This window comes from Pongo pygmaeus, chromosome 18 (genome assembly GCF_028885625.2).
Source record: "Pongo pygmaeus isolate AG05252 chromosome 18, NHGRI_mPonPyg2-v2.0_pri, whole genome shotgun sequence".
Lineage (NCBI taxonomy): Eukaryota > Metazoa > Chordata > Mammalia > Primates > Hominidae > Pongo > Pongo pygmaeus.
The window spans coordinates 69,478,515-69,501,457 of NC_072391.2; the positions used below are offsets into that span (position 1 = coordinate 69,478,515).

Consider the following 22,943-nt stretch of genomic DNA (forward strand, 5'->3'; position numbering starts at 1 on the left):
CCCATAGCACCAGGGGCTCTATTAGGTTATGCAGTTTGATTGCTGAGCTGAACCTAAGAGACTTGGCAGTTCAGAGCTGAAGTTATCACAAAGCATTTAACCCTTCTCCTGCTGGAGAGCAGGCACCTCTGAGAATGCCAATTGATAATATCGCCCTCAAAAGGCCTTGACTTTTTTGTTGAGCCCTTTGAAACCTGGGAGAAGGTGGAGGAGGGCTGGGCTGGGGAGAGAAGATAAAGGAATTTGGAAAATCTTTTCTTAATACAAGAGTCTTGTTGCATAGTACCAGCCCAGGGCAACTCAAGAAGCAGAGTCTGTTGGAGAGTTTATGTTGGAGAGGGCAAAGAAAAAATGCCCATTAAAAATGTCTGAATATTACCCCATTACATTATTTATTTAATCCCCATAACAACCCTGTAAGGTAGGTATTATTGTTCCAGTTGTTTCCAAATGGGGAAACTGAGACTCAGAGAAGTTAACTTGAGTCAAAATGTGAGCCCTGACTCCATGAAGAAGTGGCTGAGGCAGAGAAAAGTATAAGATGAACCTGGAGCATCTTGTACCCAAAAGTAAGGATGTGCTTAAGAATGGGTATTGTTGAAAGGGCTCAGGAGCCAACCTGAAAGAGCTCCCATTGGCCAAAGCTGGAACATTTGAGCAACAAAATAAATAACAGTATTAGATTATAGCCCATATAAGAGATATCCATGAGTTCATAGTGATGTAAACAATACATTAATTAAATGGGTGAGAAAGAGCAGCTCTTTCTTACAGAACAGTTCCAGTGAATAAATGCAGAAGAAATAAAGGAAAAAGAAGACCCCCATTAGAATACTACTGTAATAATTATTGCAAGTGAGATCCACCTTGCTAAAGATAGCAGGTGACAGTTTGAAGAAAATAGGATATTTGTATACTCTTAAAGTATCTCCCTTAATATATTTATTAATTATAATGGGGAAAAATAATAACTTTATAGTAGATAAACCCAGTAGACACCAGCATAACCAAGTGACCAAGGTCAACATCATCAGGGATAAGATGCATTGATATCATGTATCCCCTGACATGATACACTAAGAAAGTGTATGACACACTTGCCCAAAATGCATAGCCTCAATCTCAGCACAGAGAAACATCAGGCACTTTGGGAGGCTGAAGCAGCCAGATTGCTTGAGCTCAGGAGTTTGAGACTAGCCTTGGCAACGTGGTGAAACCCTGTCTCTACAAAAAAATACAAAAATTAGCCAGGCATGGTGGTGAGTGCCTGTAGTCCCAGCTACTTGGGAGGCTGAAGTGGGAGGATTGCTTGAGCCTGGGAAGTCAAGGCTGCAATGTGCCGTGTTTACACCACTGCACAACCACTTTGTTGCCTGGGCAACAAAGTAAGACTCTTTCTCAAAAAGAAAAAAAAATCAGGCAAATTCAAACTGAGGGGCATTCTATGAAATAACTTTCCAGTACTGTTTAAAAGTGTCCAAGTCATGGAAGACAAGGAAAGACTGAGGAACTATCATAGATTAGTGGAGTCTAAAGATATAAAACAACTACATGCAATGTGGAATACTGAATCAGATCCTAGAACAGAAGAAGGACATTAGTGAAAAAACTGGTGACATCCTAACAAAGTATGCAGTTTTGTTCATAGTTTTGGACCCATGTTAATTTCTTAGTTTTGATCATCGTATCATCATGTAAAATGTTAATATTGGGGAAACTGGGGAAAGGGTATACAGGAACTCTCTGTACTATTTTTGCAACTTTTCTGGAAATCTAAAATTATTTCAGAAAGGTTTGTGTGTTCCTGTTCTTTCACCAGAATAGATCACTTCTACCTTTGGGGAGAGACAAAGCAAATCACAAACAACCATAATAAAGGCAGATCATTGTGTTAAAAGAGGTATAGGAAAAGGGCTGTAAGGGGCGAAGGGTACACACCTGGCAAGGCTGCTGTGAGGATTAGCTCTGTTATTTTATGTTCAGAACACTGCCCGACATATAGTAGCTGCCATACAAGAGTTAATGTGACATGTAGTTTAGGGAAGTTGAAAGAAATGGCAATTGGGTTGGGTCTTGAAGATGTGTGACTTTTGACTGGCAGAAAGAATATATCTTGTAAAGAAAGAAAGAGCAACCAAGTGGGAGAATTTTCTCCATGTCAGTCAGTGATAATGGCAACAAAGATGAGGTGGACTGTGTACTACAAAATGGGAAATTTTCCAAAATGGCGTGGGAGTAATGGTGGTGGCAGTAGGAAGGCTGAGCTGTTCCTCTCTCCCTGACCCTGGCTCTTTCTACTCCATACAGCAAGTGGAGAAGGAGAAAGTGAACACAAAGAACTGACATCTCAAGAGAAAACCAAGGCAAGTCGAGAAAGGGAAGGGGCATTTGAGAAATGTATCCGTGGAATCACGGAAGAGCTGGTCCACAATGAAACAGGGGTTTCAAAATGTAGAGTATAAGCAACTAGTGGAGGTGCTAGAAATGGTGAGTGAATTGTAGAGAGACATCTCTGAGAGTAACTTAAATAAGTGTGTTTTGTCAGTGTCAGCTTGCATTAGATTCAGGTGTATGAAACAGAAAAATTAAAAACAAAATCATTACTTAAGCAAGATAGAAATTGCTCTTTCTATCCAGGGCTGGCAATGGTAGTTCCATAGCATTAAGGCCTCATGTTCCAGATGGCTGGTGGAACACCAGGCATTAAGTCAGCATTGCAAGCCATTAGAAAGGTGGGAAGAACAAAGAGCTGTGCACTACTTCTCTTTCAGAAGATTTCATGGAAGTCCCCACAATACTTCCTTTTATGTGTCATTGACCAAAACTTAGACACATAATCATACCTAGCTGCAAGAGAGGCTAGGAGATAGAGTCTTTTAGATGAGTGCATGCACATCCCAATAAAATGAGCATCTGTTACTAAGGAAAATAAAGAGTATGGATGTTGGAACAGACAACAAACAGCCTCCGTGAAAGGTAGCAAAGAAGAGAGCCAGGGGGAGACGTTTTCACCTAGGACAGTGAGTCTCATAAATCCTGGATTCCTTCTCCTGCTCCTCCTGGCCCCTAATTTCTTCTGTCATTCAAAAGCCTCTTTCTGGGGAGACCCAACTAGCCCTACTTTCTTTCTAGAAGAACTCCAGTCCTGGAATTGGACTATGGCTCAGTCAGTGATATTGGTGTCAGGTTCCTATTCACTGTTACTCTGCAGAACCCCAAACTCTGGCAAAACCATCTCCAGCATCATCTCCTCATACCATCTCCCCCTAGCAGTTATGCCCTGCACTACCAGGGATTTTCTCCTTTAGAACCGGGTTTGGATTCAAAAAGGCAAACTGTCTGCATGCCAAGCCTCTGCACGCCAAGCCTCTGCACATTGGCTCCAATCATACATTCTGGGTAGAAATAATTTAGTATACAATAAGTATCCCTGTCTGTTCATGGGGCTCACATATTTTTAAAAATAGAGAAAATGTTTAGCTCCCTCTCAGCATTTCAATAATTAAGAGCTCTAAGATTCATCACACTTTTTTCACTGGTAGGAGGTAGAACATTGGAGAAAAATCTAAAGCCCAACATAAGTAAAGGAAAGACTTATGGCTTAGTATAGGTAAGCCTAAGTTAGTTTGTATTATCCCACAAAGATAGCTTTAATTTTAAACCAAAAAAGCATCTCTTTCCTTGAAAACCCAGAAACATGTTTTAGATTAGGAAAAAGAGACCCTTGATATTCTTCCATCCAGGCCATGAAGGAAAAGGAATAGTCGGTGTTCCTTAGAGCAACAAGGTTGCTGTAAGGCCAGGAGTCAACCATATACCCAGGCAGTTACCAGTTCCTTGGGGAGGGAGTCAAAATTAGCAATCTGTGATTACAGCATTTGTGTAACCTAATGTGGGCAGGTGGTATGTGAAGTACTAACTGATGTGTTTCACATCCTGGCCTGCTAAAACTGCATTTCAGAGAACTTGTTCACTTATGCCCCTTTTCCTTCCTCTCTCCAAAACCACACAAAGACCCTTTGAGTTAGGAAAGAGGAAGAATAGGGTAACTGGAACATAAGCAAGAGAATTAGACCGTGGTGAGATCTATGAGATGGGGCAGAAGGGAGGAAAAACAATAGATTCCCACTAAACCAGATAGGTTTAGTGATCCAAGGGCAGAGAGACTTTTGATCAAAACCAGGAAAGTGAGCATCCTGTCCTCTCTCTCTCAATACCTTTCAAGGTAAAAGAATGTTGATAGGACAGGTCTAAGAGACAGTCTGAAACTACTCTCATGTGGTGTGTGTGTATGTATGTGTGGTGTGTGCATGTGTTTGTGTCTTCATGGGGAACAGGGAGGAACATCTTCAAAGGATGAAGAAGTGCCAGGCAACCCAAAGCCCTTAGGATGAGGAATACACAGGATATAAGGTGATATGGTTTGGCTGTGTCATCTTGAATTGTAATCCCACAATCCCCATGTGTTGTGATAGGGAGCTGGTGGGAGGTAATTGAATCATGGGGTGTTTTCCCCCATGCTGTTCTCGTGATAGTGAATGAGTTCTCACGAGATCTGATGGTTTTATAAGCGTCTGGCATTTCCCATGCTGGCACTCATTCTCTCTCCTTCCACCTTGTGAAGAGGTGCTGTCTGCCATGATTCTAAGTTTCCTGAGGCCTCCCCAGCCGTGCAGAACTGTGAGTCAATTAAACCTCTTTTCTTTATAAATTACCCAGTTTCGGGTATTTCCATATAGCAATGTGAGAACAGACTAATACTAGTACATGTGGCCTACTAACCAGGACAATGGCACCTCGGCATACTCTAGCTAGGAGAGATGCCCATGACTATGGACCACAAGCTTCCCCTGGTGCCAGGATCCAAACTGGGACCTCAAAATCTTAGGCAGACTCTGGAGAGGCCTTAAAGAGGTTGAGAGAATCATGAACTGTGAGGGAATCATGAACTGATTCATTTTTAACCTGAAAGTCATGGTGCTTTCTCAGAAATAACTGAGATTATGTTTTCTGCCATTTGGTGAAAATGGGGCTAAACAAAAACACTGAGTAATAGAAAGAGTTACTTTCTCTTTTTGCACACCTAACTTGATACTTGCTACCTTAGTCACCCATTTGAGGTGTGGTGTTAGGTGTTTCTTGGGAATCTGCAAGGTGCTCTCAGAGTGGACTGAGGGAAGGCACAAAACATCACTAGAAGCTCTGACCAAGTTTTTGTTTTCACTACAATCATTTTTTTAGGCACAGCTGTCACCAAGAGAAGGCCTACTTTGAAAAGCAGATGGCAGGAGTTTTGAGTACAAGAAAGGAGTTGCCTGGGCAGATGGCGCAAGACAAGGCATGAAGAAATGAAGGTCTCAACAGAGACGCAGGAGGCAAACGGAATATGTAAGAACAAGGGTTCGAGAAGAGAGAGACATGAGCAAAGTCCTGGCTTCAGAGAGTCAGTAGCTGGGGATCTGGTAGAGAGTCCCTCCCTCTGGGATGAGCCCTTCCTCCACAAAATATCTGTCCAGCCATACTCCTCAGTCAGACAGCACTGTGAAGGTTCACATGGCATTTCATAAAGCCTGTGGGGCTCCCCCAAAGCACTCTTCCCTATCCATCTGGCAAACATTACTGTCAAATGTATCAAAAACTTATCATATAACACTTCCAGTTTTTTCATCATAAGCCCTTCCAAACTGCCCGCTGCTATTGTTAATGACTCAAGATTCTGACGTCTCCTTCATGGAACAAACTCCAGCTCTCTTTTTTTCTTCCTACTTACCTTACTTAGTAAATTTCAGTATATTTTCATGCAAATGTTAGAACCTATGCCTTCTACTTTTCCTTCGAAATGCTCTTGGCTCTTGCAACTACAGCTGTGTAACTCCATAGTGGATGAAACCATCACAATCTAGAAAATCATTTTTCTGTCTTTTGGACAAGATTTCATTTGATTTCAGAATCATCTCCTGACTATCCAGTGGGCTTGCCTGCAAAGAAGTATGATTCTCAAGGATACATTTGTTCCATTACAACTTTTTGTATGATACTTGGGTGAGTTCATAGTTCCTCCTAAAGAAAGGTGTCCATCATGGTAGAGCACTGAATCAGTGAACTTTAAAGCTAGGAAAGACTTCTAAAGGCCATTTATTATAGCTTCCTAGTTTACAGAAGCAGATGAAGGCTCAGAGATATGAAGGCCTTTCCAAAGGCCACTCCTCCAGTGAGGTGCTGAACCAGGTTTAGAAGCTTGGTAGCCTAGAACCCTGTTTAGTGTTCTTTTATGCCACGCTATTTTTAATCTTCTTGCTTGACTAGCGTGGAAGTCATTTGTGATGTTCGCCAGTACAGGCATACCTCGTGTTACTGCTCTTCACTTTACTGTGCTTCACAGATATTGCATTTTTAACAAATTGAAGGTTTGTAGCAATCCTGCATCAAGCAAGTCTATTGGTGGCATTTTTCCAACAGCATGTGCTCCCTTGTGTCCACATCAGCATTTTTTTTAGCAACAAAGTATTTTTAATTAAGTTATGCACCTTGTTTTCTTAGACATAATACTATTGCACACTTAGTAGACCACAATATAATGTAATCATAAGTTTTCTATGCACTGAGAAACTAAGAAATTTGTGTAACTTGACTCATTGTGATATTCGCTTTATTTTGGTGGTCAGAAACCAAATCCTCAATCTCTCTGACATATGCCTATATTTCTTTGAGGAGGTAAAGGAAGAAGTTAGGCATGGCCATGTGACTTGTTTTGGCTAATGAAATGTGAGCAGAAGCAAAGTGTTTCACTTCCGCTTTAAGAACCAGTAGGTGATTCACCAAGTTCCCTTTCTGCTACCATGGCAACAGGCAACATAGTAGATAATAGAAGTTCACCAGCTGAGGACTACGAGGATATTGAGGACAATGTGGAGCAGAGCCCCAGCTGACTCATAAAGGACATGTAGCATGAGTAAAAAATAAACCTTCACGGTAGTAAGCCACTGAGACTTGGGGGTTGTTTGTTACTACACCATCACCTAGCCTGTCCCCACCAGGTGAGCCTGAGCCACACCTCCATTCCCATGATGCACCTCTGTGCATGAAGACTTCAGAGGGTACCCAAGGCAGGAAATCAGAATTCAGCTCCATAAAACATTCCAGATTCCATATATCACCAACATTCTTTCTTCCTCTTGGCTTATATTAGGGATAGGGTATGTGGTTTATTACAAAGGATGAGTATTTTGATAGCTTCTCATTCCTTGAACTATTCTGCAGTTCCACTTTCCTGGTGGAAATTCCTCTATTCTTAGGGTTAAAAACAGAATGAATGAGATGATTTTAATACGCTCAGTGCATTATGACCTCAAATGCATCATCCTGTACTTACACGCACATACACGTGCAAAGATCTTTGGTTTCCTGGGAGGCTTTCTAGCTAGATAAGTCTCAGCACTTCACATGTTTCCTAACTTTATGAGCATCAACATTATGGCAAGCTGATGCTTCAAAAACATCACATCATCAGATATTTCATATGAATAGTTACAAAATTAATGGAAGCTCCTCATAGAGTAGTAAGAGAGCCTCTGTGACCCTGGGTAAGTCACTTAGCCTCTCTGGGCCTCAGTTTCCTTATCTTTAAATGAGGATAGTCGTAGTCCCTGCCTCCCAGGGTTCATGTGAGAATGAAGTTAGGTCGTGCACATCATGTCTGGTTCATAATAAGTACATAATATTAGCTATATCTGAGCCAGAGAGTACATAGAAATCCGAAAAGTAAACTCAATTCAGACTTTTTGCTTTCCAAGAAGGGTAAATTCAGAAACTGTTTGGTTCACCAAGTAGTGGTTTTCTGGAAAAGATGTAAAACTATGGTCCTGCCATCTGGAGGTTTTAACACCCTTTTGAAAACACAAACAGATGGGTAAGCAAGTGGGTATTGCTAACAGTTCAGGAAAATTTTCCAAACCTCTTGCTGAGGGCGTAGATCCAGCTGGGAAAATCTTTAAAGGGCAGAGGCTCATTTATACTTTTTCCATCTTAAATACTTGGACTTTTTCAGGTTTATAACAAAGCTCAGAAAATACTAAAAGTTAAAGGAGAATTGAGAGCTGCCAAGGAAATGAAAGATGAGGTAAGTCTCCTAACTCCTCTACATGCATGGAGTTGAATATTCATTACAAGGGACTTTTTTCATGTTTTATGATTCAAAATTCCAGTAATAAGCATCACAAAATATCATGGACAGAGGTGGCCAGCAGAGCATCATGTTTAAGAGCCCAAACTCGAGCTGGGTGGGTCTGGGTCCATATCTACCAGCAGTATGATACTGAGTTTGTTGCCTAATCTTAAGTTTCCTTTGCCTTATCTAGAAAATATGAATTATGATCACCTACTCTAAGTTTCCTTTGCCTTATCTAGAAAATATGAATGATGATCACCTATTCCAAAGACTTGGTATGAGGATTAGCAAAGGTAGTGCATGTAGAAAGCACTTAATCGATATTAACTATTGTTGCTAACATTCTCTCTTTATCTGGGATGATATGAAAATGGAGTGTCTGATTAGTTTAATATTTTGGTCAAACTGTGTTTATGGGGCCAGGCACAGTGACTCAAACCTGTAATCCCAGCACTTTGGGAGGCCAAGGCAGGAGGATCGCTTGAACCCAAGAGTTTAAGACCAGCCTGGGCAACATGGTAAGACCCCTGTCTCTACAAAAAATAAAAAAAATTAGCCAGGTGTGGTGGCATGCTCTTTTGGTCACAGTCACTCAGGTGGCTGAGGCAAGTGGATCACTTGAGCCTGGGAGGTTGAAGCTGCAGTGAGCCATGATCACACCAGTGCATTCCAGCCAGGGCGACAAAGACCCTGTCTCAAAAACAACAACAGCAGCAAACTATGTTTATGTATGCCCTACCTTGTTCCAGAAAGGATTTAAGGGGACTGTTTTGATGAGTAAAGGGTTGTCCCACGTACCATATGCTTTTTAACAGACCTCCTACCAAGAGGTGAGCAGATTCTGAAACAGGCAGTCCATTCCTTTCCTGCTGCATTACTGGAGCCATACAGAACTTGATACCAGTTCTGTGGGGAACAAGGATCTGGTATGGATTTTCTAGAAGGCTCTTTCTTCATTTAATTTATATCTTTGGAGCACCTTCAATGTGCCAGGCATTCATTGTTCTAGGAGCTGGGAATAAAGCGGTGAACAAAATAGACAGAGATCTCTACTCTCGTGGAGCTTATCTTCTTAATAGAATAATTTCTCAAATGATATGATAGTGAAAAGTCTGTGAAAATTGCCCAGGTGCCAATAAAAATCAGCCCACATTCCACAGGTGGCTGATCTCCACCATATGTCATATGTACCCTAGACTGTATACTTACAGGGTATGCCAATTTTGTTTTTACGGCAAACACTAATCTAGCCTTCCACGATATGTGTCAGACAGTGTTCTAAGTGCATTGTATTTACCAATGCATTTAATCCTTGCAACAACCTTAAGAAAACCGTAATTATCTCTATATTATACATGGGGAAATGTAGGCACAGAAGTTAAATAACTTGTGCTTGAATACACAGCTGATAAGGGGATCTCTTAGGTATCTTTTTTAATTTGTTAATCTAAGTGTGTGCGTGTGTGTGTGTGTGTGTGTGTGTTTAGCCTTCTTACATTTCATAATGTTTTCTTTATTTTTTAAATCTTCTTTATTATACTCTAAGTTCTGGGATACATGTGCAGAATGTGCAGGTTTTTTATGTAAGTATACACCAATTTTTAAAGAATTTAGAACACCATAAAATATAGTCACTCTTCACTATATGAACATAATTGGTTCTAAATTTTTGTTCACAGGCAAAACCTTGTATAAGTACCCATTAATTTCATTCATAAGTAATGCAAAAACTGTAATATTTCTATAAATGGAAAAGTCAACTTGGGAATCAAGTCAGTAATACCAATAATAGTGTTTAAAATTACTGTAGATAACTGTAAACTCTACTATTACACAAGTGAAATGTAAAAATTCCTGAATCAACGTTAGTTTTTAAGGTTTCATGATTCTTAAGGCATAACTCTCACCATAAATTGAATGGTTGTGATATTAGTGGTGGTTAAAAGTGGTTTCCCATTGATTATTGAAGATTTGTCCTCATCCTCAGACAAATAAGATAATATCCCAAAGATGATTACCTTTATGGTGTTATTGGTTGAATCCAAAATTACTCGGATTTTCATGTTGAAATGCCAAATCCCTGGGAATGCTGCCATTTTGAATCTTTGCAATGCTCTTGGGCTCTGAAAATGCTACTGAATCACGAGCTTCAATTTAACATTAGCTTCCCCCAAGAAGAAGCTTGAGACTGTTAATACTTGGAAACCTAAAGCAAAATGTCTTCTCCTATTTTGAAATATATGTTTGAGATACCATGCTTTTTGACAAAAGACCCATTTAATTAATACAGAAAATTTGCTTCAGTAAATAACCTATTTTCCAGTAGTTATCATGAATATGGTAGCAACTGCAATATCAGAACTCATCATTTTGCCTGTGGGTTGATAGCTGCTGCTGCTGTCATATGTTGCAAAGCAGAGTGACCAGGTTCCAACCTTATATAAGAGAAACCGGGTATCTAAGTACATGACTTATGTAAATGAATACTCACCTAGCAGTGGAGACTTATGATTTCAGCCATTGTTAATGACTTCAGATCCAGGACAAGATCAGATGGTGCCTGAGGGTCAACATTATGACTCTCAGTTCATCTCATGTCCCAGTAATGGTTACGGAGCTATGATTGATGAAATGTCAGATTAAATCTATCCTTATTGCATGTTGATACTCAAAAGGCATCTGCCTGGAATTTAGCCTTCATAAAGTAGATAGGATTATAAATAGTTTACAGCTAATATCTGTGCAAGATACCAGCAAGAAATTAGGTTCACTGAGACCCCAGAAACATTGGCTTTTCTGGGGTTCTGAGGTGAGCACAGCCTTTTCTAATAACTCCCTATAATTAAAAATCGAACATCATTCTGGAAATCACCTGATCACTCTTCCAATATTTTTACTCCTTTTCTGATGCATCAAAACCTCTTTATAATTTGGTCTTCGGGAGTGAATGGTTAAGTTTCTTTTCAAAAGTAAATTTCACTTGACATCCATCAAAACATATTTGTTATTCAGCTGGTTTAAGGAATATTCAGAGAAAGATGATTTATTCCAAATCTTGTTTCATGAATGAAGACATTGTCTCAGAGACTATGAGCCGATGCTAAATGTACAAATTAGATGAGATCATCTATATTGAAGATCCAATTCTGAACTTCTGGCAGTGCAAAAGAATTGGGCTGTCAGGCCTTCTACTCAGAGGACATCCAAAACTGGAGGGAGAAAGGATATTTTTATTGGCCTGAGAGAGAGCACTTAACTTTTAATTTAGAGAAACTCAAGTGTGTATCATTGGTATTTTGTTAGTGAGCCCTCAGTGTGCTAGTCTCCATGGGGAACAATCTGGTGTCCGGGTCCCTGCCTTAAGACACATATATTCAGCACCAAGGCAAGAGTATAGGGTATTTGGCTCTCCTGTGGAGCAGGCATCTTGTTGTCACCTAACCTGCTCATAGATGCCAAAGAAAGACAGTCCTGTGGCCAAAGTGGAGAGGCTCCTTAGGGTCCCACTTCCTGGAGAGGCTCCATACGCTATTCTCAGTGTGGAAACCACAGGAAAGGGATCCAAAGCACCAGAATCAAACTACCACTCTTTATCGAGTTAAGGATTTTGTTTCCAAGTTAGAAAACAGTGTATGTACACCATCTTTTAAGGCCACTCTACACATATTCTCTTAAGAGAGTCCCCGGTAATTATCTTAATGGTAATTACATGCTTGGGGCAGTTGACATCCACTGTTATTTTTCTGGAAGTGAGGAACGAAGGATAGGAGCAAGAGAGGAGGAGGGAGATTTTTGAGATAATGAAATCCTTTTAATGACAGAGCCATGCCGTTAACCTAATTAAACTGTAAAGTGGTTAAAAAAAAAAGTCCAGGTACTAAATGGAAATGAAGAAATAAATCAGCAGAGACAGCAGCAGTTCTGGGAAACCTTCTGAATTCCGAATACTCTGACATTGCAGTGTCCAATTCTCACCATTGTCCTCCGGCCCCCCTCGGCCTTGTGCAGGGGTCCTTTAAACTGGACCTGTCCAGTAAGGTTTGATTTACGATGTCCATATCAGGTCTCCAGTTCCTCTGGGAATGTGTGTTATGCAGCTCATATATTTCAAAAGACAGACCAGTCAGTTGGATATGAGGGCAGAGCACTGGCTACAGGGTCAGGAAGGATGTGCTCTCCTGGCCCTACTGCTAACCAGATCTGAGACCTTGGGCACTGTGGCTTAGATCCCTTCACTATTTCCATGCACCTATCCCCTGCCTACTATGCACTTTTGCAGCTGTACCTCTCTTAGAAGAATTGCCTTTAGACTACTGAAGTCACTTTGCCTACAGGGGCAGAGAGCTGGAAGTTCTTAGGAGCTTATAACCCATGGGGTGGCCATTGGCCATTGACTGACTGATGCTGAGTTTGACAGCCCAGCTTTCATTGACACCAGTCAAGACAGACTCTAAGGTGTAGCTCATATTCCAGAGTTTCCTGTATGAGCAGGCTGAAATTACTGACCACAGGACTGTCTGAAAATGTACCTATACTTGGTTTTTACCCCTTCCCTGTCCTGCTTCCCCCTCTGCCATGCTGGTTTTTCTTGGGAGTGTTTCTTTAATAGATGCCATGAATCCTCACTTAAGAACCCTCTTGGTAATCTAACCTAAGAGACAGGTACTGTATTAGCCCATTTTCACACTGCCATAAAGAACTACTGGAGACTGAGTAATTTATCAGGAAAAGAGGTTTAACTGACTCACAGTTCCACACAGCTGGGGAGGCCTCAGGAAACTTACAATCATAGCGGAAGGCAAAGGGGAAGCAAGGCACATCTTACATGGCAGCAGGAGAGAGAGAGTGAAGGGAAGTGCCACACTTTTAAACTATCAGATCTCGTAAGAACTCACTCACTATTACAAGAACAGCATGGGAGAAACCACCCGCATGACCCAATCACCTCCCACCAGGTCCCTCCCTCAACACATGGGGATTACAATTTGAAATGAGGTTTGGTTGGGGACACAGAGCCAAACCATGTACTTACCATGAAGGAGCCAGCCTCAGTTCCTAGATTTAAAACTCAGCAATGGTAACATCTGTGCTCACAAGTGTTGTAGAAAGCTGGCATAGTGACAGAACTGAAGCACTACATAAGCTCACACAGGACTTCTTCCGCCTTCCTTTTCACACCATTGCCACCCACAACTCTGGGAGTGGAGGTGGCATCCTGGTGTGATAAAGCCCCACCCTCCTACAACAGCTCTGCACCTGCACCCCCACCCAAGTTACTATGCCCCACACATTCTATTTATATCTCAATCACTACTTTCCATCCCCATCTAGCAACAATTAGCTAATTCTTTTCACTCATAATCAAAGACAGAAATCTTATGCCACCAGCCCAGGGATTTCACTTTTGTTCCCATTGTGAATGTCTAAAGAAAAGCACTGGGTTGGCCAGGCACGGTGGCTCATGCCTGTAATCCCAGCACTTTGGGAGGCCAAGGTGGGCAGATCACGAGGTCAGGAGATCGAGACCATCCTGCCTAACACGGTGAAACTCTGTCTCTACTAAAAATACAAAAAATGAGCAGGGCATGGTGGCGGGTGCCTGTAGTCCCAACTACTCGGGAGGCTGAGGCAGGAGAATGGTTTAAGGAAACCCGGGAGGTGGAGCTTGCAGTGAGCCTAGATCACGCCGCTGCACTCCAGCCTGGGCAATACAGCAAGACTCCATCTCAAAAAAAAAAAAAAAAAAAGAAAAGAAAAGAAAAGCACTGGGTTTATAGGTGAGGGAGATCTTTTGGTCTAGTGGGTAGAAGAGAAAGGTAAGAGACTTCAGAATCCCATATCAAGCCCATCATGGATTCACTATACTTGTCTTGACAAGTTCATTTGACATCTCAATATGTTCATCAGTGGCAGAGCCATTAATATTTATAGACAGTCCAGTAGGTGCCTAGAATTATTCTAGGCACTGACTTCCTCTTGAAAAACAGGGGAATTGTCTGTTGTGCACCCCCAGCAGTGTGGTGAAGATTAATTAATATAAATCAGTAATTGTCTGAATAATGCAAAGCGCTCAGACACCTGGCAATTGGAAACTGCGTAAATGTTACACAGGATGAGTAATAACAGCTAACGGTTGATGGACAAATTTCCAGCAAATTTCAAGTCTCTGTCAACCTGTTAAGTGAACGAAAGCAGCACTTTCTTGATAGCTTATAATTGATGCTTTTGTTTTTCTGGCTGCCTAGGCGGGGGAGAGAGACAGAGAAGTGAGCAGCCTGAACAGCAAGCTGTTAAGCCTACAACTTGACATCAAGAATCTGCATGATGTCTGCAAGAGACAGAGGAAGACCTTGCAGGACAATCAGCTCTGTGTGGAGGAGGCAATGAACAGCAGCCACGTAAGGGACTTGGCAGCAGCCGCTCACCCCTGCTCCCTTGAATTCTGCCTCTGCTCCCTTGGGCGGGAATAATAGAAAGTTCTTCCACTCTTCATTCAGGAGTACTTATTAAGCAAGCAATGAGAGAGAATTAAGAGAATTAAACACGCACACCCCAACACACATACACATGGAAAATGCCAGTCCTGCCTTCAGGACTTTTCCATCTATCTCCAAGGTCATGTACATCCTAGGCACAATGTTTTCCTTATCTGGCCTTTCACACCTGTATTTACAGCTCATTGCCCTGAAAATATCAGATCATAGTGATACAAGGGGAGCAGCATCTGCTATGGATCTCAGACAAACTTCTAAGTCAACCATGAAAATAAAAACCATCACACCTGCTCTAAGGTATCAGTGTCCATCGGGGTAGCAGGGGGTCTTTATTGCTGCACCTGTGTCTCATTACCTGCAAGCTTTTCTTCTGGATGCAGGAAACTGATCATAGGACAAGCTCAGGTTCTCAAGAGTTAATGCCCCTAGAAGCAACCCTCAAGCAATGTCAGATGGGGAGATGGTAGATTACATCTCCCACCTTCCTTTCTCCCTAATCAGAGGTAACCCGAGGCATGCTGTCTCACAGACTTCCTCAATGGACCTGAGCCCAGTTGCTCACAGTGGTACCTGACTTGATGACATACCTTTTTTTTTTTTAACCCAATGTTGTTGTTGTTGTTGTTGTTACATGAGTAAGTTCTTTAGTGGTGATTTGTGAGATTTTGGTGCACCCATCACCCAAGCAGTATACACTGAACCCAATTTGTAGTCTTTTATCCCTCACCCCCCCCCACCCTTTCCCCAGAGTCCCCAAAGTTCATTGCTTCACTCTTATGCCTTTGCATCCTCATAGCTTAGCTCCCACTTATAAGTAAGAATATATGATGTTTGGTTTCCCATTCCTGAGTTACTTCACTTAGAATAATAGTCTCCAATTCCATCCAGGTTGCTGTGAATGCCATTAATTCATTCCTTTTTATGGCTGAGTAGTATTCCATTGTATATATATACCACATGCGAAAATATGGAACCAGTCAAATGCCCATCAATCAATGAGTGGACACACCTTTTATCTGCTTCCTTCCCTTCGTTGTTTCAGTCTCCCACTCCCCAACCAGAATTTCCTAAGACCACCTCCCACATCAACTACTACTTGACCCTCAGTTCCTTGTCACAGAGCCTGCTTTCAGGGGTGCCCAAGTCAAGACACTCAGTAGCACTGATCCTACACATGTGTGAACATGCAGACCTCCTGGCATGAGCATCTTTCTTGAGACTGTGATTTTGGACTAATACTTATCTAGAGTCTAGGCTGTTCATCAGCTGAGGTAATTTCATTTTAGCCTGAGGTTTGCTTTCTTTGGAAGCTCTAAATCTAAGGTCTTTAAGTCAGTCTCTAAATTTATCCACATAAGCTGGGGAGCCAGCTGGGAGATATTTTCCCACAGCTCCTTAACACTTTGGGTTTCCAAGAATTCTTTACTTGTGGTCTTCATTTCCATTTAGTGACTTGAGTTCTCGGTAAACATAAAGAAGGTCCTAGCTGCTCAGACCTGTTGCTAGACACCCAGAGTTAGCCTCTGGGAGGCTGTGAAGCCGCTACTGTGTTCTTCACTGTTTGTGGTCAAGGATCTGGCCTCTTTTCGTTGCATCTGTTAGAGTTCTCCCAGGACTTACCGCCTCACTATTGAAACCACAAATTGTTCCTCTGCAATGCCCTAGAAATACTACCAACAAAGCATTTCTACTTCATCTTGTAAGCATTGCTTTCCTCAGGAAGTCACAAATAGAGAAAAATCCACTGGTTTTCTAAATGGATCTCAGGAAGAAGATTATCATAATTTACTTTTTTCTAAGTATTAACATTTTAGGATATTTTCACCATTGCTGTCATGAGTTTACTTATTCCCCCAGTCAGGAAAAGCCATGTGGCTTATAAATGTACCTGGCAACTTGGAAGGAGAAAGCTATTAAATTGCATTTTATTATTCTAATTGCCCAGAAGAAGGTCTAACAGCTTGAAACAAGCTTTAAAGCGGGCTCTTTTTTCCCCTAGCACTTAGTGCAGAATTTAAATAGCAGACTACGCATACAAATACACAATTAGATGTAGACTTACACTCATCCACTCGGAAAATCCCTTTAAGATCTGCCTTCCACATGGAAATGTAATATGAGAACAAAAGGGAAACCAAGACTTTCTGAAATTCTGACTACTCTCTAACAAGGAGCTGGGGAAACAAGTAGGAGGTCATAGTTTACAACCACAATTATGCAAGAAGATTAAAATGTTACATTAGATGTTATGTATAACAAAAGGAGTGGCAGGGAAGGGGCAAGTGATAGAAAAGAAAATGGCATGACCTTGTAAATCAAAACTACGTTATGCTCCCAATCCCAGGAACAGAGCAGGAAGTAGGGTGAAGCAAATGAGGTGGCTAAGGTGCAAAATTCATAGGCACAAGCTCTTCAGGTGCCAACCTGCATGTGCTCCACCCTGAGACTGAGTGCCTCCTTAAAATTTGTACCTCACTTGCCTCACTGTAGTCCTGGCCCTGCCCAGGAATCAAAAGAGCATCTCAAAGTGAAAGGAGAAAAGAACAACAGAGATACCATAATAAAATGATCAAACCAGAAAAGAAAGGGCCTTTTGAGCAATTTTCCCAGGCTCCATTCCCTGATGGTGGCATAGGATGCATGCCCTGATATTCAGTAGAGCTCAGATTGCCAAACTCATCTTTGAAGTGTACAGAGGACACTATTTTTAGCATAAAACTATATAAGGCAAGTTTGATTCCTGCGGATAAAAGTAATTTGTTGAAGATGTAAAGATTAGTAGAATCTTGATGGGCATTATTACACAGTATCATTTTGATTCATTGGGAATGAAAAAAAATATTTCACTGAATCTTCTAAATGCAATGTGAATCCTGGATTGGATATTGGAACAGAAAAAAACACATTAGTGGAAAAACTGGTGAAATTCAATAAAGTATAGTTCATAGTAATCTTCCAACATCAATTTCTTAGTTTAGACAAATGTACCCAGTTATTTAAGAAGTTAACCTTAGGGAAAGCTGTATGAAGAACATATGGGAACTCTCTGGGCTACTTTTGCAATTTTTCTGTAAATCAAAAATTATTCTAAAATACTTTTTTTAAAGTGAATCTCAGGCAAGCAGAAGTCACTAGTGAGAAGAATGTCTACATCAGAAAGATGCATCTAAAATTAATTCATGTCACTTAAACATACAGTTCTATGCTCTACTAGTACAAGGAAGTACAAGAAATGCAATTTGTAGAAGACATAAAAAATAACAGATAAGGCCGGGCGTGGTGGCTCACGCCTGTAATCCCAGCACTTTGGGAGGCTGAGGTGGGTGGATCACCTGAGGTCAGGAGTTTGAGACCATCCTGGGCAACATGGTGAAACCCTGTCTCTATTACACATACAAAAATTAGCCAAGCATGGTGGCAGGCATGTGTAATCCCAGCTACTAGGGAGGCTGAGGCAAGAGAATCGCTTGAATCCAGGGGACATAGGTTGCGGTGAGCTGAGATCATGCCACTTCACTCCATCCTCGGCAACAGAGGGAGACTCCATCTCAAAAAAAAAAAAAAAAAAAAAAAAGTGACAGATAAACCTATCCAGTGATATAACGCTTAACTAGAGTTCAAAGGAAATATCTCACTTACCTCAAAGATAGGAAAAGAAGTTCATGACAATGACTGAAAAAGTGACTTAGTCCTCATTTGTGCTAATGGTTGCTGCTGCTACCTTGTGAACAAGGAGAAACTGATTCAAAAGCCAAATAACCCCTCATGCAATTCAGCTCAAAGTTTGAAGACTTCCTAGATTGTTCTATGGACCTCAACACCAAGAATACATATCACAAATGTAATAGATCATGCTGTATCAAAAGGTCAAATATGAAGCCCTTAGAATTTTTCAACTATACAAATGTATTCTCTGGGTTCTGCTATGGCCCGGACAGTGTTAACTTCCTTTTTCTATTGTGGGTTTTGGTCCCCTCCCCAGGAAATTAATTCAGTTTGATGTATCCAAGTCTTAAGTTTCCCAATAAAGAAAAAAATCCCCATTAAAAAAAGATGGTGAGACTTTTTGGTTCTTAAATGAAAAAAAAAATCATTAGGGATTCAGTTATCAGAACAATGCCAACCTAGTCAGCACAAACTAGAACAGGGAATAAAATGGTTAAAAAGTATTTTGAAAAGCCAGCTTTAGGCAAATCAGCAGGGCATGATGACATACTTCGAAGAGTACTTAAGGAATTGGCAGGTGTTATTACATAGCTGCGAGTGATTATTTTTGAGAACTCAAAAGGATAAAGAAAGTCCCTGTAGACTGAAAAAGGGTAAATGAAGTGCTCATCTTTTTAAAAAGGGAAAAAGGACAATCCCGGTAATTACAGACCTGTCAGCTTAACTTCAATACAAGGAAAATACAGAACTTAACATCAATCAATTAGCATCAACTTGAAAAGCATAAAGTATTGGGTAGAAACCAACGTGACTTTTCAAAAGGCAAATCATGCCAGGCCAATTAATTTCCTTCTGTGATCAAGTGGCCACATAGGCAAGGAAGGAGCAATAGCTATAATCTCTTTGACCACAAGTAGGGCTGAAAGGTTGACTAAATATGGGAACAGGTTCCTATGGACAGCCAGCAGTCCCCATCTTTTCAAGCAGCTGAGACCTGGATAGAAATCCAGCTGAGAAACCTGGTAGACCAGATGGCCTCCAGAATCACATCTCACTCCAGATGGTCATTTTAAGAACTAGTCTTACCTCTGTAAAATCATTTCCAACATGCTTATTTTCTTCAGATCTCAGTTTAAAAGTCAAAGAAGACTCTAATAAAATATCTGTGTCTTCATTAGGAAGAATGTTTTTTTTTTTTAAAAAAAAGACAAAGAAGCAATAGGAAATAAGTTGGTGCCTTTGTGATACTGCTCTTCAGCACATTTGTAAGTGAAATGTAGGCTTCATCCATAGCATGTCTTTTTCTATTCCTTTAGAATTTAGAAGAATAAACTTTTGAATGCATAAGGATAAATAAGTAGAAATTTAATAGGTCTCAAATAAGTCTAGGCATTTCTCCAAGTCTTTGAAATTTGATTCCTCTAAACCCATTGATATCTATAGTGTGCAAATGTTTAAAATTCCTATCCAAAGAACTCTAGTTTCTCTGTAGATAGAAGCAGTCCTTGGATCTTTATGACCAGGCAAATTAGGTTGGGCCCTATATTTGTCCTGTACTGGAAGAGTTGCATAAAATCTCATCATCTGGCTAGCCCATCATGTTGCCTCAGACCAAAATTAAACCCAGAAGATCCAAGATGACCTCTGGGGAAGATAAAGCCTTGACATTTGACCAGTATCCCTGCCAGGCTGCTAAGCTTTATACACATCATTTAGAAAAAAGGCATTTGTTTCCCACCGGAAGCTTTAAGGCCAAAGAGTAATTCTGAACACACCTAAGTATAGATGGGGGTACCAGGTACTAGAGGGGAAGCCCTAAAGAGAGAGAAAGTTTGACTTATTTTAAAAGAAGAGCATTTCTCTCATTCTTCTGGGCAGTGAAGAAAAAATAGGGACGTGGAAGGAAAGAGAAGCAAAGAATGAAGGAGACCACGGTTAGTTTTCAGCAGGGTCATACACACTCAGCAGTGGACAGATGCTTACGAAGCCAAAAGAAAAGGATTTTGGCAAAATCTGATAAGGATATTTTCTGAGACAGTGTCTTGCTCTGTTGCCCAGGCTGGGGTGCAGTGGTGTGACCATAGCTCACTGAAGCCTCAAACTCCAGGGCTCAAGTGATTCTCTCGCCTCAGCCTCCCAAGTAGCTGGGACTACAGGCACATGCCAACATGCATGGCTAATTTTTTTATTTTTTATAGAGATGGTGGTCTCGCTATGTTGCCCAGGGTGGTCTTGAACTCCTCATCTCAAGCCATTCACCCACTTTGGCCTCCCAAAGTGCTGGGATTATAGGGATGAGCCACCATGCCTGGCCTGATAAGAATTTTATTAGATTTATACTAAAATAAGCCCTTCTGAATTAACCCTACCACAGGATGTTCACTCCTTTGCATTAATTCTGTCCACGTTAAGTACTTATTTATGATCATGTTTTTTTCCAGGTAGCTCCTCACCCTCCTAACTTACTATGTAAGCAGGAGGACTCAGGCTCTTCAGAAGCCCCTCTATCCGTGTATATGCATGCACACACACATACATGAGCACACCACACACGCTACTCCCAACTCTCTTCTCTCCAAACCTCATTCACAGATGAGTTGTGAGAATAGCAGTGTTTTTATCTTGAAAAGAATGAAAGCCCTTAACAACATTTAATATAAATGCAGGCAGTTACAGCTACACAGAGTAAATACAAAATTTAGCTTTGTTCAACTTAGAACAACTTAGAAAGAGGTCTCATCAACTTTCCTCCAGCCACATACACTGGCGTGTCTTTGCCTAGGATTTCTTTTGCCTGGTGACCATAGTAGGTCCATTTTCTCTGTCTGTCTTCTCAATTCTGAGGCACTTAAGATGAGACACTTCCAAGAGAGCCTGGAAAGGGTCATTTGGATTGTACCGACACAATCAGCTATCGTCTTTCTGGTTCTGGACTGGGTTGAGCCTCCTTTACCTTCTCTGTGCTGCCACCACCACTCTCAGTAGAGTTTTTTTGTCTTTCAGGTCCCAGCTCTTACTGAATTAATCTCATTAAAATTCCATCTCCCCAGTTACTCAGACCAAAACCCTGGCATCATCTGTTATGGATGACCATCATGTCCCACCATCTAACCTGTAACCCAGCAGCAAATCCCATGTCCTGTCATTTCAAGATACATCTAGAACCCAACCACTTCTCCCACCCTCCATTGCTACCATCTTGGTCCACGCCATCATCCTTCGTCTGGATTATTGCAGTAGCCTCCTACCTGGTCTTTCTGTCTTTACCTACCCAGAGTTGATTTCCAATAAACAGCCAGTGTGACCTTCATAAAAGCTCAGGGAGATCATGTTGCTCCTCTGCTCAGTACCCTCCAAAGGCCTTTCATCTCTCCAAAAGAAGTTAAAGTCTCAAGAATGGCTATACAATCCTAAAGACCTCACCTCCTTTTCCTATCTCACTCCATCAGGCACAACTTTCCCCCTTACTGTCTCTGCTCCAGCCAGAAAAAAAAGTGGCTGCAACCCCTGGGGCTCCTTAAATACCACCAGGCATGCTTCCACCTCCAAGGCCATCACTCCCTGGAGCTTTCCAGATGCCTTCTTTTGCCTCCTTCAAGTTTTGGTTCAAATGTCAGCTTCTCAATTTGGTCCTCCATGCAGACATTTAATTAAAAAATGTAACCTCCTCCATCCTGGCATTCCTCATCTTCCTCCCGTTTCACTCTCCCCTATTGCATTTTGTCCTTCTAATACACTACATATATACTTGCTTAGTTTTCTCTCTCCCCATGTTAGATGCAAACTCCACAAAGTCGGGATTTTGTCTGTTTTTGTGTTTTGTTTTGTTTTTTTTTTGAGACGGAGTCTCGCTCTGTCGCCCAGGCTGGAGTGCAGTGGTGTGATCTCAGCTCACTGCAAGCTCTGCCTCCTGGGTTCACGCCATTCTCCTGCCTCAACCTCCCGAGTAGCTGGGACTACAGGCACCCACCACCAGCCCTGGCTAATTTTTTTTGTATTTTTAGTAGAGACAGTGTTTCACCGTGTTAGCCAGGTTGGTCTCGATCTCCTGACCTCGTGATGTGCCCGCCTCAGTCTCCCAAAGTGCTGGTATTACAGGCGTGAGCCACCGCACCCAGCCAATTTTGTCTGTTTTATATACTGCTATATCCCCATTACCTAGTGTAGTGCTTGATATAGTAGGTGTACCACATTATTTGCTGAGCACATTAATTAAATGAAAATATCATACCCACATAAAGGCTAATATGGTTAATGTTCATAGCAGCAGTATTCGTAATTGCCAAAAACTGAAACAACCCAAATATCCATCAACTGGTGAACAGATAAACCAAATACGGTATATTTATACAATGGAATACTATCCAGCAATAAAAAGGAATCAAATACTGATTCTTTTTTTTTTTTTTTTTTTCTTTTTCCGAGACAGAGTCTCACTCTGTCGCCCAGGCTGGAGTGCAGTGGCGCGATCTCAGCTCAATGCAAGCTCTGCCTCCCAGGTTCATGCCATTCTCCTGCCTCAGCCTCCTGAGTAGCTGGGACTACAGGCGCCCGCCACCACGCCTGGCTAATTTTTTGTGTGTTTTTAGTAGAGACGGGGTTTCACTGTGTTAGCC

General features: G+C 41.4%; 1 protein-coding gene across 14 annotated transcripts in view; it reads left to right on the forward strand.

Moving 5' to 3' along the window:
- Positions 1 to 22,943, forward strand: part of PMFBP1 (polyamine modulated factor 1 binding protein 1) — a 171,460-nt gene that overhangs the window by 112,344 nt on the left and 36,173 nt on the right. For 4 of the 14 annotated variants that reach the window (XM_054453193.2, XM_054453198.2, XM_054453204.2 and 1 more), the window contains exons 1-3: positions 6,843 to 7,037; positions 8,048 to 8,119; positions 14,413 to 14,565. In XM_054453193.2, coding sequence (XP_054309168.2) covers positions 8,108 to 8,119; positions 14,413 to 14,565 — 165 coding nt within the window. In that variant the 5' untranslated portion in view covers positions 6,843 to 7,037; positions 8,048 to 8,107. Of the gene's footprint in view, positions 1 to 5,241; positions 5,389 to 5,948; positions 6,043 to 6,842; positions 7,038 to 7,150; positions 7,197 to 7,365; positions 7,910 to 8,047; positions 8,120 to 14,412; positions 14,566 to 22,943 lie in introns of those variants that run through there. The other 10 variants (XM_054453192.2, XM_054453199.2, XM_054453206.2 and 7 more) reach the window with 6 other exon arrangements.